The 24266-nt window shown below is 43.3% G+C and overlaps 1 protein-coding gene and 1 long non-coding RNA gene across 2 annotated transcripts; one reads left to right on the top strand and one right to left on the bottom strand.

Moving 5' to 3' along the window:
* The first annotated feature begins 540 nt into the window (after nt 1-540).
* On the top strand, nt 541-21858 carry KLHL42 (kelch like family member 42). Its single transcript, XM_040488562.1, has 3 exons — nt 541-1516; nt 11926-12119; nt 16585-21858. Exons 1-3 carry the CDS (start codon nt 645-647, stop codon nt 17034-17036), a joined length of 1518 nt encoding a protein of 505 aa, XP_040344496.1. The 5' UTR covers nt 541-644; the 3' UTR covers nt 17037-21858.
* On the bottom strand, nt 13526-15683 carry LOC121038775 (uncharacterized). The gene is made up of 3 exons (XR_005794501.1): nt 15571-15683; nt 14509-14661; nt 13526-13631 (listed from the first exon to the last, which is right to left on the bottom strand). It is a non-coding gene; the product is annotated as an uncharacterized LOC121038775 (long non-coding RNA).
* Nucleotides 21859-24266: the final 2408 nt, after the last annotated feature.

Here is a 24266-nt window from a genome sequence, read left to right as displayed (position 1 = left end):
ACGCCTGTTTCTCCTTCTTGTCTCTCTCTTCCCGCTGGTAAAGCAGCGCGGAAGAGAGAGCGGACGGGCTTCATCTCGCCTCCGGTCCGAGCCTGGCTCGCACCGCTGCGCCCGGCGTGCGGGGGAGGCTGCGCGGACCCGGCTCCAGCCCCGGCGCCCGGGCCCGCAGCCCTCCAGCCCTCCCGGATCCACCGGCAGGTCCGGCGGGCGGCGGGGGTCCTGCGGGGCGGAAGTGAGAAGCCAGGCGTGGGAGGAGGCTGCAGGCTGGGGGCTGGGATCCCCTCGGCGGCTGACGCGGTCCGGCGAACCCGAGCGAGGACTGCGGCCGCCTCCCGACGCCCGGGGCGCGCCAGCCGGGCCTTTTTTGGCGCTGAGGGAGAGCAGACGGGCAGGGCCGCCGCTTCGGGGGAGCGAGGCTGAGCCGCCGCCCCCGGGACCAGGAGGAGGAGGGGCTGCCTCGGGGGGCGCCGCCGCGACCCAGATAGGCCGGGCGAGCGCGGGAGCGGGCGGCGGCCCGTCGCCTCCTTCCTCCTCCGCGGCGCCATCCCTCGGCGCGCCCAACCCGGAACCCGGAGAGCGCGTGGGGGCGGGGAGGCGAGCGCGCAGAGCTGGCGGGCACCCCCGCGGCCCCCGGGCCCCCAGCCATGTCGGCCGAGGAGATGGTGCAGATCCGCCTGGAGGACCGCTGCTACCCGGTGAGCAAGAGGAAGCTCATCGAGCAGAGCGACTACTTCCGCGCCCTCTACCGCTCCGGCATGCGCGAGGCCCTGAGCCAGGAGGCCGGCGGCCCCGAGGTGCAGCAGCTGCGCGGCCTCAGCGCCCCGGGCCTGCGCCTGGTGCTGGACTTCATCAACGCCGGCGGGGCCCGCGAAGGCTGGCTCCTGGGCCCGCGGGCGGAGAAGGGCGGTGGGGTGGAGGAGGAAGAGGAGATGGACGAGGTGAGCCTGCTGGCGGAGCTGGTGGAAGCGGCCTCCTTCCTTCAGGTCACGTCTCTGCTGCAGCTGCTGCTGTCCCAGGTGCGGCTCACCAACTGCCTGGAGCTGTACCGCCTGGCGCAGGTGTACGGGCTGCCCGACCTGCAGGAGGCCTGCCTGCGCTTCATGGTCGTCCACTTCCACGAGGTCCTTTGCAAGCCCCAGTTCCATCTTCTGGGGGCTCCCCCTCAAGCCCCCGGCGATGTCAGCCTGAAGCAGAGGCTGAGAGAGGCCCGGATGACGGGGACTCCTGTCCTCGTGGCCCTGGGGGATTTCTTGGGGGGACCCCTGGCTCCTCACCCCTACCAAGGGGAGCCCCCATCCATGCTGAGGTATGAGGAGATGACTGAACGTTGGTTCCCGCTGGCCAACAACCTTCCTCCCGACCTGGTGAATGTCAGGGGTTACGGGTCCGCCATCCTGGACAACTACCTCTTCATAGTGGGCGGGTACAGGATCACTAGCCAGGAGATCTCGGCTGCGCACTCCTACAACCCCAGCACCAACGAGTGGCTCCAGGTGGCCTCCATGAACCAGAAGAGGTAAGCACCCGGCAGTGCGGCTTCTTTCCCATCCATTCACTTGCTCGTTAGCTCGTTCCCCTAATGTTTACTGGGCAGTCACAGGAGCTTGCGCCGAGGTGGGAATGACATCTTCAGGAGTGTTGCTGGCCTTGACTCTGGCAAAGCGCCCAAAGAACTGAGGACTTGCAAGGAAGAAGTGCCCCCCCCCCCCCGCGCCCCACCCCCGAGGTCAACTAGCTGAGTTGTTTCCTTGCAGGTATTGCACTTTTAGGCAAACTGCTTTTTTTTTTTTTTTTTTTTTGCCTCTTTCCCAGTGGAAAAAAGGAATCTGTGGTTTCCTAGAAGGATACTTTCAAAGAAAACTTTCTTTAATTTGCTTTCATTTTTGCCTTTTTAAATTTTTTATTTTTTTATTCTTTAGGCTCCAATCCTGATTACAGTGACACACTGGGCAGTAACCTGTAACACTGTCTTTGGGAGAGTTTGTTGTTGTCACTGACTTTGAAGCTTCCTACATTGGGGCACCAATCTGTGCTCAGGAGATAAACATTAGAATTGTACCTACGATTTATTGTTTTAAGTGCCTCTTATTTTTTATCCTCTCTTTTGCATCTCCCTTCTTTCCCAGACAGATTCATCATTGACCCAAAACTTGAGCCTGGCAATGGTCACCTGGAGAATTAGAACATTTCCGTCCACCTGGCCTTCTCCCTTCCCATCCTGCAAATCCCTCCCAGCATGCACTTGGGTGACTTGGAGATAGGAAAAGGAGGAAGGGAGAGGAGCAAGAGGAGGGAATGGAGCTAGGAAACGAACAGGAAAAGAAAAGAGCAGGGCGGATGGAGCGGAGGTGGTAGGAAGGAAAGGTGGTCGGATCCAAGACAGCCACAGCCATTCATTCACAAGTTGGGAGAAGAATCAGTGTGACCCACGAAAGGACCCTCTCCTCTGGTCCACTTGTACCCATCTCAACCCCTACATGGGCCCTACCCTAAAGTGTGGAACCAGGAATTGGGGGACTCACCACCTGGCAAAGAAAGTTGTAACCGTTACACATACTGACCTTAAGGGTACACCAGGCCAGGAGGATCAGTGACTTTATTTCTACAATAACATAAAATTCATCTTGGAAAGTGTTCTTTTTTTCTGATGATAAAAATAATATATAGTTATTCTAGAAAAGTGGAAAAATGGAAAAGAATCAAGAAACGGAAAGACCGTTATTCCTGTTCCCTCCTTCACAGAGGCAATAACCTCTTACAGGTTGGCATGTTTTCTTCCAACCCCTTTTTAGTGCATTATTTATACCATACTTAAAATTTGATGTCAGATGGGTTATTTTGAAGCAGATTATAATTAAAGCAACAAAGAAACATTCAGTGTTGTGGATATTGCTCAGATTAGGGGGTGGAAGGCCCAGCGGACTGGCCATCACCACTATACACACTGTCTCCAGTTGTATCAACTGAGGTGATCAGCATCCTCACTGCCCCACCCAGCTCCAGCTGTAACTGTAACACAACACCTCACAGAATTCTTTCTTTACAAGTCCTTGGTAGTCTTTTTCTTTATAGGAATATCCGTCCTCTGAGGGGAAAAAAAGGTATTCAAGCAATGCATGAATATGTGCTTAGAAAAATTGCAAATGACATGAAAAACCAGAGTAAAAAATGGTATCCATTGACATACCTTTATATATTATGCATTTATAAATATATTTATGTTACATTTATATATACGTATATATGTGTATATGTGTATACACACACATATATATACACACACACACACACACACATTAAGAACATTGATGATTGTTAACAGGGAAAAATGTGTATGCATATGCATGTACCTGGAGGGGTGTGTATGCATCTTGTACATACTGTTACTCTACAGTTGATTAGGCTGTGCTGATTATTATGGCCACTAATATTTCCATTTTGAGAGTTTTTTTCTATATCAGCAAATGTAGAGCCATCTCATTCTTGTTACTGGCTGTGTAATATTCCAGCCCATAGATGTACCATAATGTAATCAGCCCTTCCCTTATTTCATGAGCATTTAAGTTGCTTCCTTTTAAAAAAGATTATTCTATTTATTTATTTATTTGTTTATTTTCAAGGTGAGCTGCCTGCCCAACTTGGGGCTTGAACTCACGACCCTGAGATTAAGAGTCCACATGTTCTACCAACTGAGCCAACCAGGTGCCCCATTTAAGTTGCTTCTATTTGCCATTATAAACAACGCTATATTGAGCATTTTGGCATATGTGTGCCTGTCTTAGCTGGCATATATCAGTCAGTCCTATATGGCAAATTCCTGAAATTCCTGGATAGGTGGGCCAAAGTGCATGCATGTTTTCAATTTTGGTAGCTCCTGCCAAAGTGCCCATCAGAAAATTCATATTTCCTCTCCTTGAAACAGTGTTTGAACTTGCCAGTTCCTATTCTCTTGCCAAGACAAGACATTATCATAATTTTTTATTCCAATCCAATGGGCAAAAACACTGGTGTGAATGTTTCTGCGTGGAAGAGAGATTTTTCCTTTCATATATTTATTGGCCTTGTGTATATATTTTTTAAACGGTTTTTGCCAATTAAAAAGAAAATTGGTTTATCTTTTTCATATTCATTTCAGAAGTTCTGTTTATGTATGTAGAGTTAATCTCTTGTCTCTTAGATAATGAAGCACATGTTTTCCCCTGTCTTTAATTTATTGTAAGGCCCCCAAAATGAAATCTTCCAAGTGACGGGGCAGGTGAAGTCAGTGACTAGAGGGGTGGGTTGGGATTACAAGGGACCGGAGAGTCACCACCCCACCACAAGAGGACTCCGCCTCTCAGCCACAGCTCGTTGCTGCCACCTAGAAGTGAGGAACGGTATTGCCAGATGGGCAGACACCCCGATTTTCAAGTGTTGGCCACTTCTTTGAAAAAACAAACATCAACAATAACAAAAACCTTGCAGGCCAGACCAACACTGGCCTTGTGAGCCTCTAGTTTTGGACTTCAGGTTTATTTCACACACACACACACACACACACACACACACATATATGTATACACACACACATATATATAAAGTTTGTTTATTTTATATTTATATAGATTTATTTTTGTTTATATGTATATAAAGTTTGTTTATTTTAAGAGAGAGAGCGAGTGGGGGAGGGACAGAGAGAGAGAGGAAGAAAGGAAGAATCCCAAGCTGGCTGGGCACTGTCAGCACAGAGCTCGATGTGGGGCTTGAACCCATGAACCATAAGATCATGGCTTGAGCCGGAATCAAGAGTTGACTGCTTAACAGGCTGAGCCATCCATATGCCCCCATAGTGTATTCTTACATGAAGACATTTAAAATTTTTTTGTAGCCAAATTTGTTAAATATATCCTATTAGCCTTTAATCTTGCATTGGAAAGCCTTCTACAAGCTAAGAATATGCAAATACTCATTGTCTTGTAATATATCTTTTATAGTTTTGTCTTTTTACATTTATATCTGAATGTGTTTGGGTCTTAATTTCATATAATAAGGTATAATGTAAAGTTATAACACGTTTTTTAAATGTCCCTCAAACTGACTGATTTACACAGCCAGTTACCAGATGCTAATTTCCTGTTTCCATATTGACTGATTGGCCATTCCCTTTTATTTTTTTTATTTTTTATTTAAAAAAAAAATTTTTTTTTTCAACGTTTATTTATTTTTGGGATAGAGAGAGACAGAGCATGAACGGGGGAGGGGCAGAGAGAGAGGGAGACACAGAATGGGAAACAGGCTCCAGGCTCTGAGCCATCAGCCCAGAGCCTGACGCGGGGCTCGAACTCACGGACCGCGAGATCGTGACCTGGCTGAAGTCGGACGCTTAACCGACTGCCATTCCCTTTTAAATAGCACATGTTTGTTTGTTTATTTTATTTTTAGAGAGAGAGAGAGTGTGTGTGTGCAAGCAAGAGAGAGGGGCAGAGAGAGAGAGAGAAAGAGAGAGAAAGAAAGAATCTTAAGCAGGCTCTACACTCAGTGCGGAGCCCAACCCAGGGCTCACTCCCAGAACCTTGGGATCATGACCTGAGCTGAAATCAAGTCCGACCGTCAACTGACTGAGTCACCCTGGTGCCCCAATAACACACTTAAAAAAAAAATAATGTTTATTTATTTTTGAGAGAGTGAGAGAGAGACAGAGAGGAGGGATAGAGAGAGAGGGAGACACAGAATCTGAAACAGGCTCCAGGCTCTGAGCTGCCAGCACAGAGCCTGACGTGGGGCTTGAACTCATGAACCATGAGATCGTCACCTGAGCAGAAGTCAGATACTTAACTGAGTGAGCCACCCAGGTGCCTCTTCACACTTTTAAATTATTGTAGCTTGGTAAACTATTTTATTGTCTCATGGAACTGAGACCCGTTTGTTCTGTTTTGTTTTATTTTAATTCTCTTAGCTATTCTTTGTACATTTTCTTCTTCAGATAAGCTTTAATTTTTTTTAACGTTTTATTTTATTTTTTGAGAGACAGAGAGAGACAGAGCGTTAGCAGGGGAGGGGCAGAGAGAGAGGGAGACGCAGAATCTAAAGCAGGCTCCGGCTCTTAGCTGTCAGTACAGAGCCTGATGTGGGGTTTAAACCCATGAACGTGAGTTCGTGACCTGAGCTGAAGTCAGATGCTCAACCGACTGAGCCACCCAGGTGCCCCTCCTTCGGATAAACTTTAGAATCAGTTTGTCAAGTCCTGTTAGAATTTTGTTTGGGATTACCTTGTGTTTATCAAGTTGGAGGAGGATTCATAGTTTCAAAATACTCTGCAGCTAGAAAAATTGTTCATTTTTCCATGCATTTATTTAGGTCTTTTGGTCCTTCAGGAAAGGTTTCTTTTATTAGCTTTGTATCGTCTGTATATTTTTTCTATTACAGTTATTCTCCGGTATTTTCTAGTTTCTGGTTTTTTTCTACACAGATATTTTTTTCCCACCAAATTTTTTTATTGGATGCCATATTGGAATTTGTAACCTTCTTTATCTCTCTCATACTTTGGCTCAGACCTGACATAAACTCAAGTGGAAAACCCTTCCTGAACTCTCAGTTGGTCTAAATATTCAAAGTATGCTTCTCTAGAATACTCTCCATCTTATGAAATTTTCTGGTCATGCTTGTTTCTCTCCCTTCCAATCAGGGCCAGTTCAATGTTTATGTATAGTCCTACTGCTAACATGGTGTCCAATATATAATAGATGCTTAAAATGCACAGTTGTTTTGAACTATGGAATATGTTATATTATTAAAATAAAAGTGAATGTATGATTTTTTTTTTGAACGTTTATTTATTTTTGGGACAGAGAGAGACAGAGCATGAATGGGGGAGGGGCAGAGAGAGAGGGAGACACAGAATCGGAAACAGGCTCCAGGCTCTGAGCCATCAGCCCAGAGCCTGACGCAGGGCTCGAACTCCCAGACCGCGAGATCGTGACCTGGCTGAAGTCAGACGCTTAACTGACTGTGCCACCCAGGCGCCCCTGATTTTTTTAAATGTAACATTATATAGTATTTTTATCTTGTAGCAGTCATTATAGTTATTTAGCATAGCTGAAAAATAATAAGTAACATTTAATTGAACATTTACTCTGTACTAGGTAATGTTCTTACTGCTTTGCACATATTATCTCACTTATTTTTCACAAAGGCTGTATTAGGCAGGTTCCCATTTTACAGAGTCAGAAACTGAGGCATAGAAAGTTAAGTAAATTGCTAGGTGTGTAATGAGTAACCAAATGTAAATATCTATTGGATAGATATAGCCATTTAGAGTATCTACAATTTGGCTTATGGACTGGCAGTGACCATTTTAATGCAGATTTAAAATTTTTCTTTTTAAAAATTATTTTTATCCAAGAAGTGGAGCACAGATACTTTATGGTACTGTGCTGTTTTTCAAAAGTTCATTAGCTTTGTGTCTTCATTTTTCTAGTCACTGTTGGATGAACAGCAAAGATGACATGGCTCCTGTTCTCAAGGAGTTTCTAACTGAGTTTAGATGACGAGACAAGTAAAAACGAAATCTAGAATGGAATTGTTGCTGTGTGATGTGTCTAACACAGTTTCTGGAAACACCGGTGGAAACCTAGAACCTTGAGTAAAATATGTTGGCCTCTGTCACACAGCACTTCACATCTACCTTGATTCACTGCCTTTGTGGTGTATCTGTACAGTTTTACTTTGACAAAGGGGTCAAATGCTGAACAGCCCACTTTCCCCAGGGACTGAACAGTGTGGTAGTCTCAGAATCTTAAATGGTAAAGGACAGGCAGGAACCCTAGCACTGAGAGATTCTGTAAGCCCTTTGCACTCTGGAGAAAATGGTGCTATATGACCAGTAGTGGACCACCTCCTCCCCCCACCCCCACCAAAAAAGGAAGGGAGGAAGGAAGGAAGAGATGGAAGAAGGAAGGAAGGAAGGGATGGAAGGGAGGACAGGAGGGATGTTAATGTTGTGCCCACACACTTGAAAATGGCAATAGGAGTACATAGCAGTCTTTGAGAGGATGCTTTGAAGTCCAGGTATGCAACACTGCCCAGTGGTCCAAACATGGATTTGATCTCGGGAGTTGTCAGGACGTAACTTCTAATGTAAAAGCTTGTGTGCCCCCAAATTTCTCACCTTCCCTCCTCACTTTAGTTGGTGATAACTCGCAGGAACTGGCCACTGTTGCAGTCATCAGTTCATTAATTTGTCTATTTCTAACATTGTGTCTAGTCTCTTCAATTGCCTGCACTTTTATTCTGAAATTGGAGTTCTGCATGTGAGTACAGAAAGGCTGGGAGAGAGTGAAGTCTCTTGGCAGAGGTGGAATTACAGTTGTCAGCTTTGGCTGTCCCGTTTTTCTCTGAGCCATAGTTTAGTATTTGGGGGGCATTTCTAGAGTCATGGAAACCTGGAGAGATTTTGTGCTCTATGGTTAACATAGCAGTGGAGCCCCAGAATAGTGTGAAGGAAAGAAAACTATGTGTCTATTCATTTCTCCCTGCCCCCCCCCCCCCGATTTTGGCCAATATTTAAAGTTGCTTGGTGTGCTGGAGTTTCTCAGACAGGGTAGTAGGTAGCAACCGCGACCACTTCTGTTCCTAACTTTTGCTCTCTCCCCTTCCTGGTCCCCAGAGGAGGTTAATCTGTAGGGAAGCAGCAGAAGGGGGAAGAGGACACACGAGGACCCAAGTGCTCTGCAGACTGTACAGTCCTCTTCTGAGTGGTTGAGAAAAGATGGAGAAAGGTTCTTGCCATTTTACTCTAATGTTCACTCTAATGGCAACAAACTTTTCTGTGTAGCAAACCATGACAATGGTTTACATTTCTTGAGCTCTTACTCTGGGCTGCATGTTATAGTCGGTTTTAGATGTCACTTCCTGTTTCATGCTCACAGCATCTCTTATTTTTTTTTTTTTTAAATTTTTTTTTTTTCAACGTTTATTTATTTTTGAGACAGAGAGAGACAGAGCATGAACGGGGGAGGGGCAGAGAGAGAGGGAGACACAGAATCGGAAACAGGCTCCAGATTCTGAGCCATCAGCCCAGAGCCCGACGTGGGGCTTGAACTCATGGACCGCGAGATCGTGACCTGGCTGAAGTCGGACGTTTAACCGACTGCGCCACCCAGGCGCCCCCAGCATCTCTTATTATTGGCTCCATTTCCCCAAAGGGGAAACTGAGGCTCAGTGAGTTGAATTAGCTCGCACAGTTTCATGGCCAGGACTCTAAGCCACACAGACGTCTGTGTCACCTGCCTCCCTACAGTTGTATATAGCTACTGTTAATCTGTGCACCGGTGTTCAGGGTGTTTCATGTCACTTCGTTCTTAAGGATTTAATGAGCTCTTTATTTCCTTGAAGTCAAGTAGAAATTAAATCAGCATCTAAATTTTTTTCACTTTTATTTCTATTCACTGTAAGTCAGTCAAGTACATAGCTACAACACATCGTTATTTGGTTTAAAAATTCTTCTTTTTACCCCCTGCATGTAGTATGTCAGGGATCAATATTAAGAAAATACTGTAGCGATAACATATATTTTTTTTTAAATTGATAGCTTGGATTGATACTTTTACCATTCAGGAGGTGAAGAGTGGAAGAGTTATGTTCAGAAACTTGCAAATGAAGTGCTACATGGTGAGAATTTATGGATGAGAAAGCACTTTGTACATAATTCCAGAGTACATGATGGGGAGTGACTGTTGCAGTTAACAAATGAGAAGCAGACCTTTTTGGAGTTAAGAAACAGACTGTGACATGCAGAAAAGCATTTCCTCTTCTGACTTTCTGCAAGTGTTCCCCTTTCCAACTCTTACTGTGTGTGATGATGTGCTTTTCTCCACTTCACAGATAGGGAAAGTGAGGTTCAGATGACCTGAGATTCAGTGACTTGTCCAAGGTCACACAGCTGTTGAGTAATGGAGCTGAGATATCCCTGTATAAGCCTGGGCTCAATGCTCGGCAGTGTTTCCTCATTAAGTGGCCTGTTTTGGGGTGGCAATTTCATCTTAAACTCAGTCTTGGAAAGTTTCTTCTCTTCAAGTGTATTTGAGCATGTTGGGGTCTGGAGAGATGAAACTGTTTACTTTTAACTGCCTATTCATTCAACCCTTACATGTTTGCTTAGGACAAATGATTATGCTGGATGAATATTAAAAACGGTTTTGATCTTACAAAATTTACTATCTGTGTACCTTTGGTGAGCAAAAACAAATTTTGGGCTGGTAAAATTTAGTGCTTATTTATAAGCTTTATTTCCTTTGGTTCCCCAAATTTGCACACATAGAGAGGGCATAATGGTCAGATTTTAAGGACCATTGGCAGCAGGAAAAGTAAGCAACATGAACCAGAGACCCCCCAGTAACTGCCACCCCAGCAAAGTCTATTGGCATGAAATCCTGAATGGCTGGCTGGATTTAATGGGCAATATGAGGTTCTTGTTGAAGGGTCCTCTGTTCACTCTCTGATTTGAAAAACAAAACAAAACCCAAACTCACTTACATGCACATATTATAGGCACCTTTGAAAACACCATAGTGTAGGTGGCCCGTTCTAGCATGTTCTATGTCATAGTGCATCAGTGTTTATTAAACACCTGTTCAGGGGTTGGGCATGGACTTCTTGTTCACTGTTTTTTCTTCATCTACCCTCTTACATGTGTTTTTCACTATTTGTGGCCTCTACCCTGGTTCTTTCTTAGGACATTGTTACTTTTGAAGATATTGTTGTGTTGGCAATAGATGTGACCTCTAAATTTACCTGGTCTACTTTCTTTATTTCAAACACTAGAAAACTGAGAGATTATAATGATAGCATCTTATATCTGTGTAGTACTTGATGATAAACTGTTTACTGTAATACCCTGTGTAATGTGTAATACCCTGTTTGTGTAATACCCATCCTGTGATGGGTATTATCCCCATACTGGAGATGAGGAAGTGGGGTGTTTGGGCCAGGGTCTCCGGATTTGTGCTTTAGGTCGTTTGGTTGCATCGTGCTCTGCTAAACTTGAGACTGGTGCATACATCACGTAGACTGACCCAAGTGTTTATCCTGTCTGGCCTTCAAGGAGTCCATTAATCTCTGTGTGCCAAATTGAAACAAATTAGTTTTTTCAACACAAAAGACATGAGACTTTTATCTAGCATCTGAAACCGATGAGCAGTGCTGAATTGTATTACTGATATGGGGCTTAACACCAGGGTATTCTCTTTTTAAAGTGTTTTCTATTACAATAGGTGAACATTTATTGATTTACGTATTTGTTAACATGTGTAAATACTCTTAAGAGTGCTGGATCAAAACTCGTTTAATTAATTCAGTGCTTATGTACCCCTACGTTATTTGTTGTGAAGCAGTATATAGGATGCCCTCATATGGGGGGGGGGAGGCAAGTGATCTGTCTGGGTACACTTGTGGTAGAGGTGTCCACCCTTTAGTGGGCACCCTTAGCATATGCCTGGCTGTGTAGGAGGGGCTAGCATGTACCTGAGGTAGATTGTACCCCTAGGTAGGAAGAATGGGAAACATTCTGAGTCAAGAGACAAGGGAGTGAGGTGGTTATGCATCTCTCCATCAGTACTTGCTCCCGCTGCTAAAAGAAGTATTAAGTTTACTGTATACAGAATATCTTTGCTTCTTGGCATAAGGCTAAGCGAGAGTCTGCTATATTGAATTGCTTATCTCCAATTGCAGAAGTTTGGAAAATGCATCATTCTTGTGAATTTTGGGGGTAGGAGTGAAATTTGAGATGTCATTTGGTCATTCCTCTGTCCCCAGGCACCCAACTTGGAGAGCTAATTTTCTTCAGATATCGAGCATATTCCACACTCTGCTTTAGCAGTTCATGCCATTGTCTTACCTCTTAATGATCAATAAGAACTGACTCTCTGGGCCTTTGTATCTATCTTTCAGGTCTAACTTCAAACTTGTGGCCGTCAATTCAAAACTGTATGCCATTGGTGGGCAGGCCGTTTCTAATGTTGAGTGTTACAATCCTGAGCAGGATGCGTGGAATTTTGTGGCACCCCTACCAAATCCTCTGGCTGAGTTCTCTGCATGTGAGTGTAAGGGAAAAATTTATGTCATTGGAGGATATACTACCAGAGGTAAGTGAAGGGGCTAAGTAAGTGGTCCTTTTCTGTGTGAGCTTCTGCAGCCTGTGGAAGGGTAGGAGGGTGCCAGAGGAAAACACTCTGGCGTACACATTGTGATTTTATATGTTAAATACTGCATATTTACATATCTGGGAGGAAGAGTGTTGTGTATTACAGGGGTGGTTTGGGCAGGAGGGACCTTTGATGCCTTTGTGTGAGCACAAGAATTGAATGGGGGTAGAAGGAGCTATGAAGAAAATATGTATTTTCTTTCTGCTCTGAAAACCCAGCCTTGTGACCAGTAGTCCTGAGACTTGTCTGGGTTACTCCCATCCTTCTCCTGAATACTTCTAACACAGAATTTAGAGCCTTGAGGATCTTTGTTTCCACTGTCTCCCTTTTTGAGCACAAATATGTCAGATAGTTTCCAGAAACTCAGCTCTAGGCTGTTGTTTACATATCATAAGAGGGTTTTAAGAGACACGAATGTAAGAGAATTCTTTCCTGATCCAGAGGTGAGAGGTGGTTGTGCTCTTTATTAAACTGTACATGTGTGTTTTTCACTTTTTTTTTTTTTTTTTTTTGCTGGGTATTTGATAGTTAAGAATTTGGAAATAAGTTTCTCCAGTAGGTTTTATACTATTGTTCTTGGTAGGAAGCTTCTCACATGATAGAGATAGAAAAGAGCATGGTTGTGGTAAGGCAGACAAGGCAGTGGCAGGGCCACCAGGAAGAGGTGTGTCTTTTCCTTTTATCCCTCTCTCCCACTTGTGTCAATGTTACCTCTTGGCCAAAGAAATTTATTTCTTCATTTGGTCTACCTGTAAAACACCCAGAACTTATAGAGAAGGTATAACTGGACTCTTAGGACTTTTAGCTACATTGAAATAATGGAGTTACCATTTTATCCAACATAGTGAAATAACCCGTCTTTCTTTTATGATACAATATGAGAGGACAGAGCTCTCCAGCCTTCGCTGACAGTAAGCATGGAGAAATGATGGTGATGTGTAACTTTGTAAAGGACAGAAATCCACATGCTAATGTAGTGTAGGTGCCAAAAATTATTTTTACCACAGCCAAATGTGTTTTGTTTTAGGGATTTATGTTAGAGGGAGAAGTTAAATGTAAAGTGTTTTATGAGCATATGGTTTAGAGTGTGTGTGCACGTGCACAAAAGATTCTGAGTAACAGCACATCTTAGAGTATCTCTAAACAGTTGATTTGGTGGGGGGGATGGTGAGCAGTGTTTTAGTCTCCTGTGGCCGACTTAACGAACAACTACAACTTAGTGGCCTAAGCCAATCGAAATGTATTCTCTCACATTTCTAGAAGCCTGAAGCCTGAAATCAAGGTGTGGGCGGTCATGTCCCCTCTGAAGGCACTAGGGGAGAATCCTTCCTTGCCTCTTCTAGGTTTGGTGACTCCACATGTTCCTTTGCTGGTGACTGCATCACTCCAACCTCTGCCTCTATCTTCACATACCTTCTTTTCTGAGTGTATCCACGTCTTTTCCTCTTCTGTCTCTTGTAAAGAAAGACACACTGCTCATTGGACTTTAGGGCCCACCTGGATAATCCAGGATGATCTCATCTTGAGATCTTTAACTTAATGACATCTGCAAAGCTCCTTTTCCCAAGTAAGGTTATATTCAGAATTTCTGGGGGTTAGGAGGTAGACATATCTTTTTGGGGGTCACTGTTGAACTCACTATAGGTGCTGTTTATACATTTAAGGAGAGGCAGTGACCCAAGAGGAGTGCATGGGAAGCAGTGAGTTGTTTTTTTTGTTTCTTGGTTTTTTTTTAAACACCCTCAAATTTTCGTCACTGTGGAGCTATTCCCAATGTCCCTCTCTAGTGACTTTCCACTGAAGATAAGATAATTGCCAGCTTTTTTGTTATAAATAATTGAAAAAAGAAAAAAGAGCGAGATCTAGCAGTCATTTCCTTTATCTTCAACACTGGTGTTCAGGGTATAGTGGTCAAAAGCCCCCAGAGAATTCCTGTGTGTGCATATGTACCTCTCTGTGTGTCTGTGTGCCTTTTCTCCTGGGAAAGTAAATACAGTTATTTACTTATGGACATTTCTAAGAATTCTGATTCTCCGTAGATTTTGTGACACAGAATACACCCTGTGGGCTGATATAATGTACACATGTCCCTTGGCTTCTCTTCTGAGCAAGAGCTGGGATGCATTGACTGGCAGCCCTATAATCCAAAGAGTACTCTGCTGGTAGATTTCCTAGTTTTTCCATGACCCTGGCTGAGCAAATGTTCTTTAGATTTGACCTGGAAAACCCTTGCTTGTGTGTTTTCTAGTTTTTCAAGCCACTACTAATGTACCTTCTTCATTTGGGCCACACACAGTGGTTCCTGTCCTGGATTCCCCAAGCCAAATACCTGTGATGGGATGGTTGGGTGATGTGGATGGATGGATGTTTGTGTAAGGATTGAAAATGGGTTTTCTGAGATGAGAGGGCAGGACAGTTCCTTGGACTCTGAAACACCTCTCCTCTTCTGCTTGGGATCTTCCCAAGCCTCCCTAATGGTTGCCTGTATTTAAAATAAGAAATCATAATTGTCATAAAACAAAATGCAGGGCTCAAAGTTGCATTCTTGGTCTGCTGACTTAGGTAGACTTTTAAAATTTAGTAAGTAATAGTTCATGATTTTTTAAAAAAATTATTTAATGTTTATTTTTGAGAGAGAGAGACAGCATGAGTGGGGGAGGGGCAGAGAGAGAGAGAGAGACAGACAGACAGACAGAATCTAAAGCAGGCTCCAGACTCCAAGCTGTCAGCACAGAGCCCAATGCGGGGCTCAAACTCACAAATTGCGAGATCATGACCTGAGCCAAAGTTATATACCCAACCGACTGAGCCACCCAGATGCCGCTTGTAGTAGTTCATGATTAGATTAATTCTGTGTCAGTCATTGAGGAAATGAAAAGAAATTCAATAGAGAGCAATAGTAACCACTCAAGGGAAGAAGGGTGATTTGTTAAAGTTCAGAATCCCCTCTAAATATAAAAGCATAAAGATTATTCCACCAACTCAGACCACCTCATATGGTCTGAGCTCTTGTTGGGTGAGGAGAGAAAACATTTACAGAAGACCTGGGAAGACCTTCAGACCTGGGACTGAGAAATGCATGGAAACCTCACTAGAATAAGTCCTTTGTTTGCGTGGTGAGAAGCCAGGTTCACTGGTAAGGAGCACTTTTTGATAGACTGTTAACCAAACTCCCTTGGACTATCTCCTAGAATGAGTTTTATCACAACAGCTATAACAAAAAGAAATACAGGGAGGTATTATTATGGGTGGAAAACAGAAGGAAAGTTCCCTAAAGCTGTAACAGTTCTGAAATTTCTGCTGGCGTGGAGACATGTGCACACACAGGATTTGGTCTCCTTTTAGTTCTTTCTGTGCCCTCTTATGAGCCCCCCCCCCCCCAATTTGGTACCAGAGGCTGTGATGGAGCTCTGTCATCATTGCCAACTGTGGGTGGGTCCTTCTGTCTCAGGAGGAAGTGTCCTACCCTGTAGTTACACGTCCGTGCCCAAGCGAAGTTGTCTCTTCCATGGATGGATTTTGTTGTTTGTTTAAACAACAACAAACAGAAAGTTCATTCTTTCTGATAACTCAGAGCATTTTTTTTTCTGCTGAGGCTAAAATGTTCCATTTATTCTTTCCTAGAGGAGAAGTGGGTAAAAAAGAACAATTACAAAAAAGAAGAACGAAACTAGATACTTTAAATTTCACTGCATTTTTCAAAAAGAGAGTAGGTAATATTTTTCCTTAAAGCAGCCATGAATTCAAGATAATGTTAGGGCAGTCTTTCATCTGCTTTCTGATTTTATACACACAAGAGCTAGTCATCTCTTGTGAAGTGGGCACAGGGAGAGGGAAGGGCCTTTGGTAGTATCTCTGCTGTTGCAGTCAGGAAATAGAATTTTCAGGTGATTCCATGGCTGATGGCCACAGGTGAGACTTCCGCCTGACTTGGCAATTATGTGCTATTTCATTTCGACAGCCCCTGAGGATCTTGCTTGGCTCACTTGTCTTGTGTATTAGAGTCGGTTGTCAAGAGTAGATCCTTGGGGCTCAGCCTGTCATCTGGATGTAGAAGTCAGTAATTCTGTAGATAGTTGAGAATTCCAACGCCCTGATTCTGTTTACATTGGACTGGTGGTTCTAAAATGTTTAAGGGTGCCAGGTTCTAAATCTGTGTCCTGGCCCTGTTGATTTAGAGAGCCTCCCAGGGAGGGGGACATGCCTGATGAGAGGTGAGGGAGATGATTCTAAACCGATCTCCTGCCAGCCACTTCAGAAACCGTTGTCCGACCTCTGCTTCTCTGAAATAGTTTTGCCTCTGTGCTGCCAAATTATTCCGGCGGGGGTAGATGTTTATTACTGCCGAGGCAGGCAGTGACGTTACTGTGGCTGTGTCATCTTGAGGCTTCTCTCTTCGTTTCAGACCGCAACATGAACATTTTGCAGTACTGCCCCTCTGCCGACATCTGGACACTCTTTGAAACGTGTGACGTCCACATTCGCAAGCAGCAGATGGTGTCTGTTGAGGAGACCATCTACATCGTGGGGGGCTGTCTGCACGAACTGGGGCCCAACCGGAGGAGCAGCCAGAGCGAGGACATGCTCACCGTGCAGTCCTACAACACTATCACGCGGCAGTGGCTCTACCTCAAGGAGAACACGTCCAAATCGGGTCTTAACTTGACTTGCGCCCTTCACAACGATGGCATCTATATCATGAGCAGAGACGTTACCCTGTCAACCAGCCTGGAGCATCGAGTTTTCCTGAAGTACAACATCTTTTCAGATAGTTGGGAAGCATTCAGGCGTTTCCCAGCCTTTGGACATAATTTGCTGGTTTCCTCTCTTTATCTGCCCAATAAAACAGAAACATGACTGAACTGACTTAGAATTTGAAAGAAACCTAGTTCAAGGAAAAAAAAAAAAAAAAGAAGAAGGAGAAAGAAAGAAAGGAAAGAAAACAACCCATAGTGTTCCATTTCAAGGGAGAACGATTTCTAAAGGGAAAACATGGGTTAAAGTTGGTCACATGTACAATAGCTGTAAATAAGCTTACTTGAACTAATTACTTGAAAACTTGTGGAGAAAAGAGACCAACTTTATTATTTTTTTAATTATTGATTGTTAAATGATGGGAACGAATCCATGATAGTATTTTCATCCAAATATGATACCCTTGGGCCAGTGACTGAAACTGCTCATCAAAAAGAAGATTCATTGTATCTGCTTTAGTGAAGGGCCAAAGTCAATAATTGACATTGAATGGTAAAGATCATTTTAAAATCTGTGTTGTTTAGGTCACTTGAAACATCATTAATACCTTAAGTGAGAAGTTTTTGTTGTTGTTATTCATTTACTTGACAAACATTTATATTAACACTATCCTTCACTCGTTTTCTCCCCCATTCATTCTCAACGTATACTGCCAGTGGTTTAAAATAGGGTTCTAGGTTTAGATATTTTATTTGCACACTACTTTCTAGGAAACTTACAATGATGGAACCCTACAGTGAGTCCTTGCAAGCATCCAGTCCTCCCAAACTTGCATAAAAACACTCTCAGCTATTTTTCCAAACTTTTTGCAATTATGTGTACTGAATAGATAGGCAGATATAACCTCTTATTTCATGTATGTGGCAGATTGGGAATTTATGTGGGCAGATAAGTTGCAGTGCTAAGCATTCTGCGTTGTTTAAAAGAGAAGATATATTGTTTAAAAGGATGGAGATAAATATATATATTTTTGAAATCGAGTCTTAGAAGGGAAGGGAACACCAAATAAGAAAAAAATTTGCCTTTAAGAGTTGCTTGTAATGAATGTATTGGACTTAGTTCTTTTTTTTAAAGATAAAACAGATGCCTTTATCATATTTAGGTGAGGCATCTTTCTAATTTAATCTTAGCCTTTTAATTCATGCTTTGCTTTTATGAGGTAAGGTGAGGATAGCTGTGAAACGTTTGTGCTGGAGAGGGGAAGCAGCTCTTACAGAAGTGGAGTGGCCTCTGGTGGTATTTCTGAAAGTAGGTGACATGCTCTACTTGCCTAGGTTGTTAAATCAGGTGGAACACAGCTCAAGCAATCATTTTCAGTAAGTCAGTTGCCATGAATAAAAGCCTCTGCCAATCATAGGTCAGCATCCCTTTAAACATTTATACTTCTAGAAATTTGATTTTGGTGGAAAAACCCTTTCTGAATTTCTCTGGTCTTTTGTAATGGAGTCAGTGAAACTGTGAGCTGGAATTCCTTCTTTCTGTTCTGACATTCCCGAAAAGCATGCCTCACTTGTGAGAAAGTCCCACAGAAAAGCAGAAATGATCATGGCAAATTCATGCATTCACCAGACTCCCAGCACCTCCGGTATGCATTCACTGTGAGGATATAGTGCAGGGGACTCGATTTCTTCAGCAGAGTTCTTCAGTTTATCAAGAGTCACTGCAGGGTTTCTTTACAACCGTGGCCTCCTAGTATAGTTAAAGGTCTGGTTGTAAAAATTTTATTTGCACAACTTTTCAGGAATACTTCTATTAAGTAAAATGAGGCAAGCCTTTATTGTGGACATGGAGACAGATCTTTGATCTTGTCACCAAATAATCATATCAGTACTCTACTTAGTACTATTTAAGGGTTTCTAAGCCATATCCATTTATTCGCAAATACTTAGCCTTTAAAAAAAAAACTCAAATCTTGGGGATGGTACTTTAATAATAGATTTTTATTAATTTATATTCATTATAGAATTGAATTTCCAGTGATCTATAATTTCATTGCATATATTTAAAAATCTAATTTATTTTAGATAGTGTTAACTTTTGTTGTGACAGATCTTAAATTTTTTAAAGCTTAACCTTGTATATTCAGACGATCCTAGCCAGTTGAATTAGTTCTGAACAAGTTAGACCTTAGCTTGTAAATAACCACGTCTTATAAAATGTAATATTGTTGCTGCCAACCAGTTCCCTTCCTGATTACATTCTTTGGGTCTGTTTTCTTAATGTCAACAATTAGATTCTTGGACCAAGTGAAGGCATACTCTGACCCACAAAGCTCTTTTTATAAACCAAGTTTGATGTGTGCATATGTGCATATTGTCTGTATGTGTGTGTGTGTGCATGTGCACTGGCATATTATAGCTCTAAGATACACAGACTTCTAACAAAGTTTTGTTACTCTGGGCTGCTGAGGGTACTTGCGCAAGGCAGAATGTGCAGTAGGAACACATTTGTGCATTTGGGACATCTTCCTGCTGTGCACAGCAGCTATGTTGGCATTTTGAGGATAATTTTAGTTTAGCTCTGTTCTCTTGTTGATGCCAATGTTGTATTGAAGACTGTACCTGTGATGAGGGTAATGATGCTTTGAAAATTCCCTGTCACCCCCAGGACATTGCTTTTTTATTAAGTTTTTTATTTCAATTCCAGTGTAGTTAACATACAGTGTTATATTAGTTTCAGGTGTACAGTATAGTGCTCTTTGTTAATATCCCTCTATTTCCTTCCTTTCTCTGAATGCTTTATCCTTCTTTTCTGAAATGCTTCTGAGGGATGCCAGACTCCCACTGTGGAGAAGGGAGTTGCCGGGAGGACCCCTGTGGTATCCATCCCTCTGGAAGCAACCAGTTTTACTAAGAATGGTCGGAGCGGCAGAGTGAGTCCTAAGTGTGGATTGGTAGAGGGAGGTTGGTTCTTTCTGTCATTCTTTCTGGCTTTCTTCTCCACACCCTTGATTTCATTGGCCTCTCCCCTTAGCATCCTTTAAAGTTTTTCTGATGAAAATGTATGAGTTTATTATTTCAACAGTGTTGGTTAAGTCATGACAATGAAGTACTGAGAAGGTTATGAATTCTAGTAAGAAACAAGTAAGATTAAGCATGGAAACCAAAGAGAATTTAACTCGGCCGTGGTTTTTTGAACCAAAATCCCAAGTGATTCCAATAGATATCAATTAAAGTTGTACAAAGTGGAGAAAGCTTTTTCTCTACAAAGGGAATTAAAAGCAAATGCTTGTTCTCTTTCAGTAAAGAATTACTTAATGATAATTTTGGATGCCATGTTTTTAGATTTCCAGGTAAAGTCATGACCCTACCTGTTTGCCACACAGGTAAATCAAGTGGAAAGGCCTTGGCCTTCTTGGTCAACCAGCATTTAATGAGCATGGCTTAATGCAGAGCACTCGTGAGGCAGCATAGCAACAGAAAGGGAATATGGGTGAGTTGTTGGATGCCTTTCTCCTAGGCCAGGGATGGGAAATATATGACATCTGGGCCACCATTCTCTGATGGCAGCATTATGAATGAGTAGCACTCCTTTCCTCTGTGCCAGGAATTGGTCTCATAATCCATGTCATCAGTGCTTCCAGGCACCTGTTGCCCATCCATCAGAGTGAGGTGAATGAAGTCTGTCATCCCCGCCTTACAGGAATGAATGAATTAGGTGAGTAGATACCACCCAAAATGGCTTTGAGAGCAGTGAGCTGATTCAACTCAGTTCCCTGGCTCCCAGAAACATTTACAGAAAGTCTGTTGTGTGCAAGGTAATGCTAAGAATTAGGGATACAGACATAAATGAGCCACCATCCCTGGCCTTGAAAAGCTTCTTGTGAAAATGTTTGCTGTAATCATTGTGACTAGTGCCCTCAAAGATGCCCACTTTTGCCAGTGGGCACTCTGGGGCTCTTTGGCCTGGCTGCCTCTTCAGTCCTGACCCAGTCTGCCCACTGCTTCATGATCTTCTAACAGTTATAATGAACCAGCTCTTCTCTAAAATTGAAGATCACAAGCTATGTTTTTGTTTTAATGGCATTTTTTTTTTCCTCCCTACATTTCATTGTCTTCTCTGTACTTCATTTTTCAAAAAAAAATTGTATGTGATCTGCTATAAAGGTAACTACTAAACACCACAGCCTGCCTGGCTAAGGGCTCAACAGCTTGATCCCATGAGAAGGAGGAGCAAAGCCAGGGAAGTAAGTATGGGGAGAGAGGCAAGCTGTTCACGTGTGAGTTTATACCTATGCCTTTAAAACGCCTCCATAAAAAGTATTACTAAATGGTCATTAAATGCTAGTCCTAACTGTAAGTCAGTTGTCTTTGCCTGTGTGATAACTATCAAAGGCTTTCTCTCCTTGTGTTTCATTCACTTAAGAATATTTGTTTTTCATATTGTGTTAATTTAGGAACACAATCTAAAATGCATATCAGTTGGCATATGCTGACTTCTGTACTTGACATAACCAGTTTTATCCATTCCTACAGGAGACACTAAATGTAAAAGATGGTCAATTTTGCAGAGCAAAAGGGCACTGAAATGACTTTGGTGGGGTTGGCTGGGGCTTTCTCAAATGGATGTCATAGTTTATTACTAGTCAAGAAAAGGAAAATGTAATTTGCATTGTGTCATTTTTCTAAAAAAATTCTTAATAGGGGTTCTTTAGATCTAGTCTCTACAATGTTTTCATATTTAGTGGTCATTTTAGGAAAATTGATAATCTGTAGAATGAATAATTATGTTTTGTTATGACTGACACTTTGTTATAAAGGTTGTATTGTGTCTTACAAATGTGGCTTAAAATGTAGACATTATGATATGATTTATTTAAATACAACAATGCCTACGATGCACTCACTCAGATAGCATTCATTTTGTGTTTAGAACTAGAACTATAGAAGAAAATGTCTTCAAATAAAATAGTTCTAAATCTTAATGGCCCACATTGTTGTCCGTGAGGTACTGTGTACCCGCTGTGTGGTCAGGTCTGTCTGTGCCAGACCCAAGAGGAAACAGGTGAAGCCTGAGACAGGTCCCTCAGGTGGAGAGTTCCTGACTCGCAGGGAAAGCCGGACTAACACTTAGGAACCAGCTAGAGAGGTGGTTGTCCTATGGGAAGATGAGCCAAATGGAGCAGCAGAGGCTACAAGAGTCTTTGTCTTTAGTGTTTGGAGAAGAGAGATCTGGGAGGAGGAACTCTGAATCCTTAGAATTCTGAAGTCTCAGTCCCATAGTTCAGTTACAGCCCACCTGTCCCACCCTGTTTTCTAATGTTTCCCACGGTTTCCTTTTTTTTCTTCAAAGTGTATTTATTTATTTTGAGAGAGAGAAACAGAGCACACAAGTTGGGGAGGTGCAGAGAAAGAGGGAGAGAGAGAATCCCAAGCAGGCTCCGCACTGTCAGCGCAGAGCCCAATGCAGGACTTGAACTCACAAGCTGTGAGATCATGACCCAAGCTGAAGTCAAGAGGCAGAAACTTAGTCTACTGAGCCACCCAGGCACCCCAACCACTGTTTCCTTTTAAGTACCGCTCACTCCAGGAAAACAGAACCACACAACTCCTTGCTTTTGAGGCTGAGAGGGGGCTGGGGCAGCAACATCACAAAAGGGGGTTCAGTTGCTAGATGATGTCCCACAGATGTCCATTCCCTTCCATCCTTTGGTTGCCCCTCATGTAGGAACATACCTGCACATACATGCCCTTCTCATACCTACAACTTTAAAAATGACCCAACTTAAAACAACACTAAGACGTATCCACCAAGGGAAACAGTCAAAAATCAGATCCAGCCAGTGCATCCAAAGGTAACATGGCAGCTTATTGCACCCCAAGTCCAGAGCTGTCAGGGGATGCCCATCCCTTCTGCGTCCACAGGTGACCACTCAGTTCGGACAGTATATAACGAATAATTCAGTCATTTTCTACACACTCAAGACACTCCAAAACAGCCATACCCAACACTGATGGAACATCTACTCTATGCAAGGAACTCCAAGCACTTTTAAAATTTCACATATTTAATCCTCACAACAAACCCATGTGGTAAATACAAATATTACCCCACATTACAGTTGGGGAAACGGAGGCACTGCAGGTCACAAATCACCATTCAGGAAAAGGGATAAGGGAAAACGGCACACTGCAGTCACTGGTCCACATTGTATACTTTTTCCTGCAGGTAAGGGCCAGCAAGGGCCCCTTGCCCCACAGGCAGAGTGGGTTTCTGGTCAGCCATCCCAGGAACCCTTGGTTTTGCTTTGCAGCAGGTTGTTCCCTGGCTCTGCCTAAGTGACTCTGCCCGCGTGGTAGCCCTTCTTGGTTTGGCGGGGGTGGGGTGGGTGTGGAGGGGACCTGAGAATTTCTGTAGAGGCTGGGGGATCCACTCTTCACAGGCCATAAGCATTTCCTTGGAGATCAAACCTCTTTAAAACCCGGTTAGATGTTGGCAGATCTGATCTCTGGCAACTCTGGGCTAAAGGCCCAGATCTAGTAGAGCTTGGTTTCTAAAGCTTGAAGCCCATCTTTGTGATAATCTGTATTCCTGCCCATACTCTTTACCCTCAGCTTAATGGCTCCAATTTCTTCTTCAGCTTAGGGAAAACCTGAAACAATAGGGGTCTGCCCTTGCTAGTGTACATCCCAAGGAATATGCTGCCTTAGGAGAAATGACTGCCTCTTTGTGGCCAGAGGGGTTTGGGAGGGGTTTGGGGCATGAACTCCCACTCTATTTCCTTGCTTCTTCCAAAGGCCTGGTCCTGCTCTATTTTCCTGTTTGTTCATGCACCTCTGATTGAAACACAGACTCTGGCTCTTGCATTTCTGCAAGGCACACATCATCTGACCCTTTGCAGTTACCTGGCTGCAGGCAGAAGGGCTAAAAGCCTGGGTTCCAGAGCAAGACTAGCTGAGTCTGCTGCTCCGTTCTGCCACTTCCTAGCTGTGTAGCCTCGTCAGGTTACTATATCTCCCTGGGCCTCAGGGTTGTTTTTTTAACTATAAAGTAGGGGTGACAACAGTATCCACTCTATGGAACTACTGTGAAAATTGAATGGGGAGATCCATGTGAAGTGCTCAGAATGGAACCTGGCAGGTAGCCCGCCATGAATATGACCTGTTACTGCTACCAGAACTGTTGGCTGTTTTCCTTACACCTTCAAGTGTGTTAACATGGCCAGCAGCTTATGCCCTTCTTAAAATACTTTACTGAAGCCATTAAGAGGTAGCTAACAAATTCCAAGATCCTGGTGTGTTTCTGTCATTTCTCCCAAAGAACTGGCTTGAAGGGTTTGAATCCCAAGACAGAATAGTGTAATCGGTTCCCTTGTTTCTCACATAAGGACAC

Source organism: Herpailurus yagouaroundi, unplaced genomic scaffold (genome assembly GCF_014898765.1).
Source record: "Herpailurus yagouaroundi ecotype Mexico unplaced genomic scaffold, PumYag 166, whole genome shotgun sequence".
Lineage (NCBI taxonomy): Eukaryota > Metazoa > Chordata > Mammalia > Carnivora > Felidae > Herpailurus > Herpailurus yagouaroundi.
This window is presented reverse-complemented; position numbering and strand designations above follow the sequence as displayed.

What these genes read in the sequence shown, in the direction of transcription:
- KLHL42 (XM_040488562.1), top strand. Translation starts at nt 645, where the DNA reads ATGTCGGCCGAGGAGATGGTGCAGATCCGCCTGGAGGACCGCTGCTAC. An exon ending in GCCTCCATGAACCAGAAGAG is followed by an intron (nt 1,517 to 11,925) that starts GTAAGCACCCGG and finishes TCTATCTTTCAG; the next exon opens with GTCTAACTTCAAACTTGTGG. An exon ending in TGGAGGATATACTACCAGAG is followed by an intron (nt 12,120 to 16,584) that starts GTAAGTGAAGGG and finishes TCTTCGTTTCAG; the next exon opens with ACCGCAACATGAACATTTTG.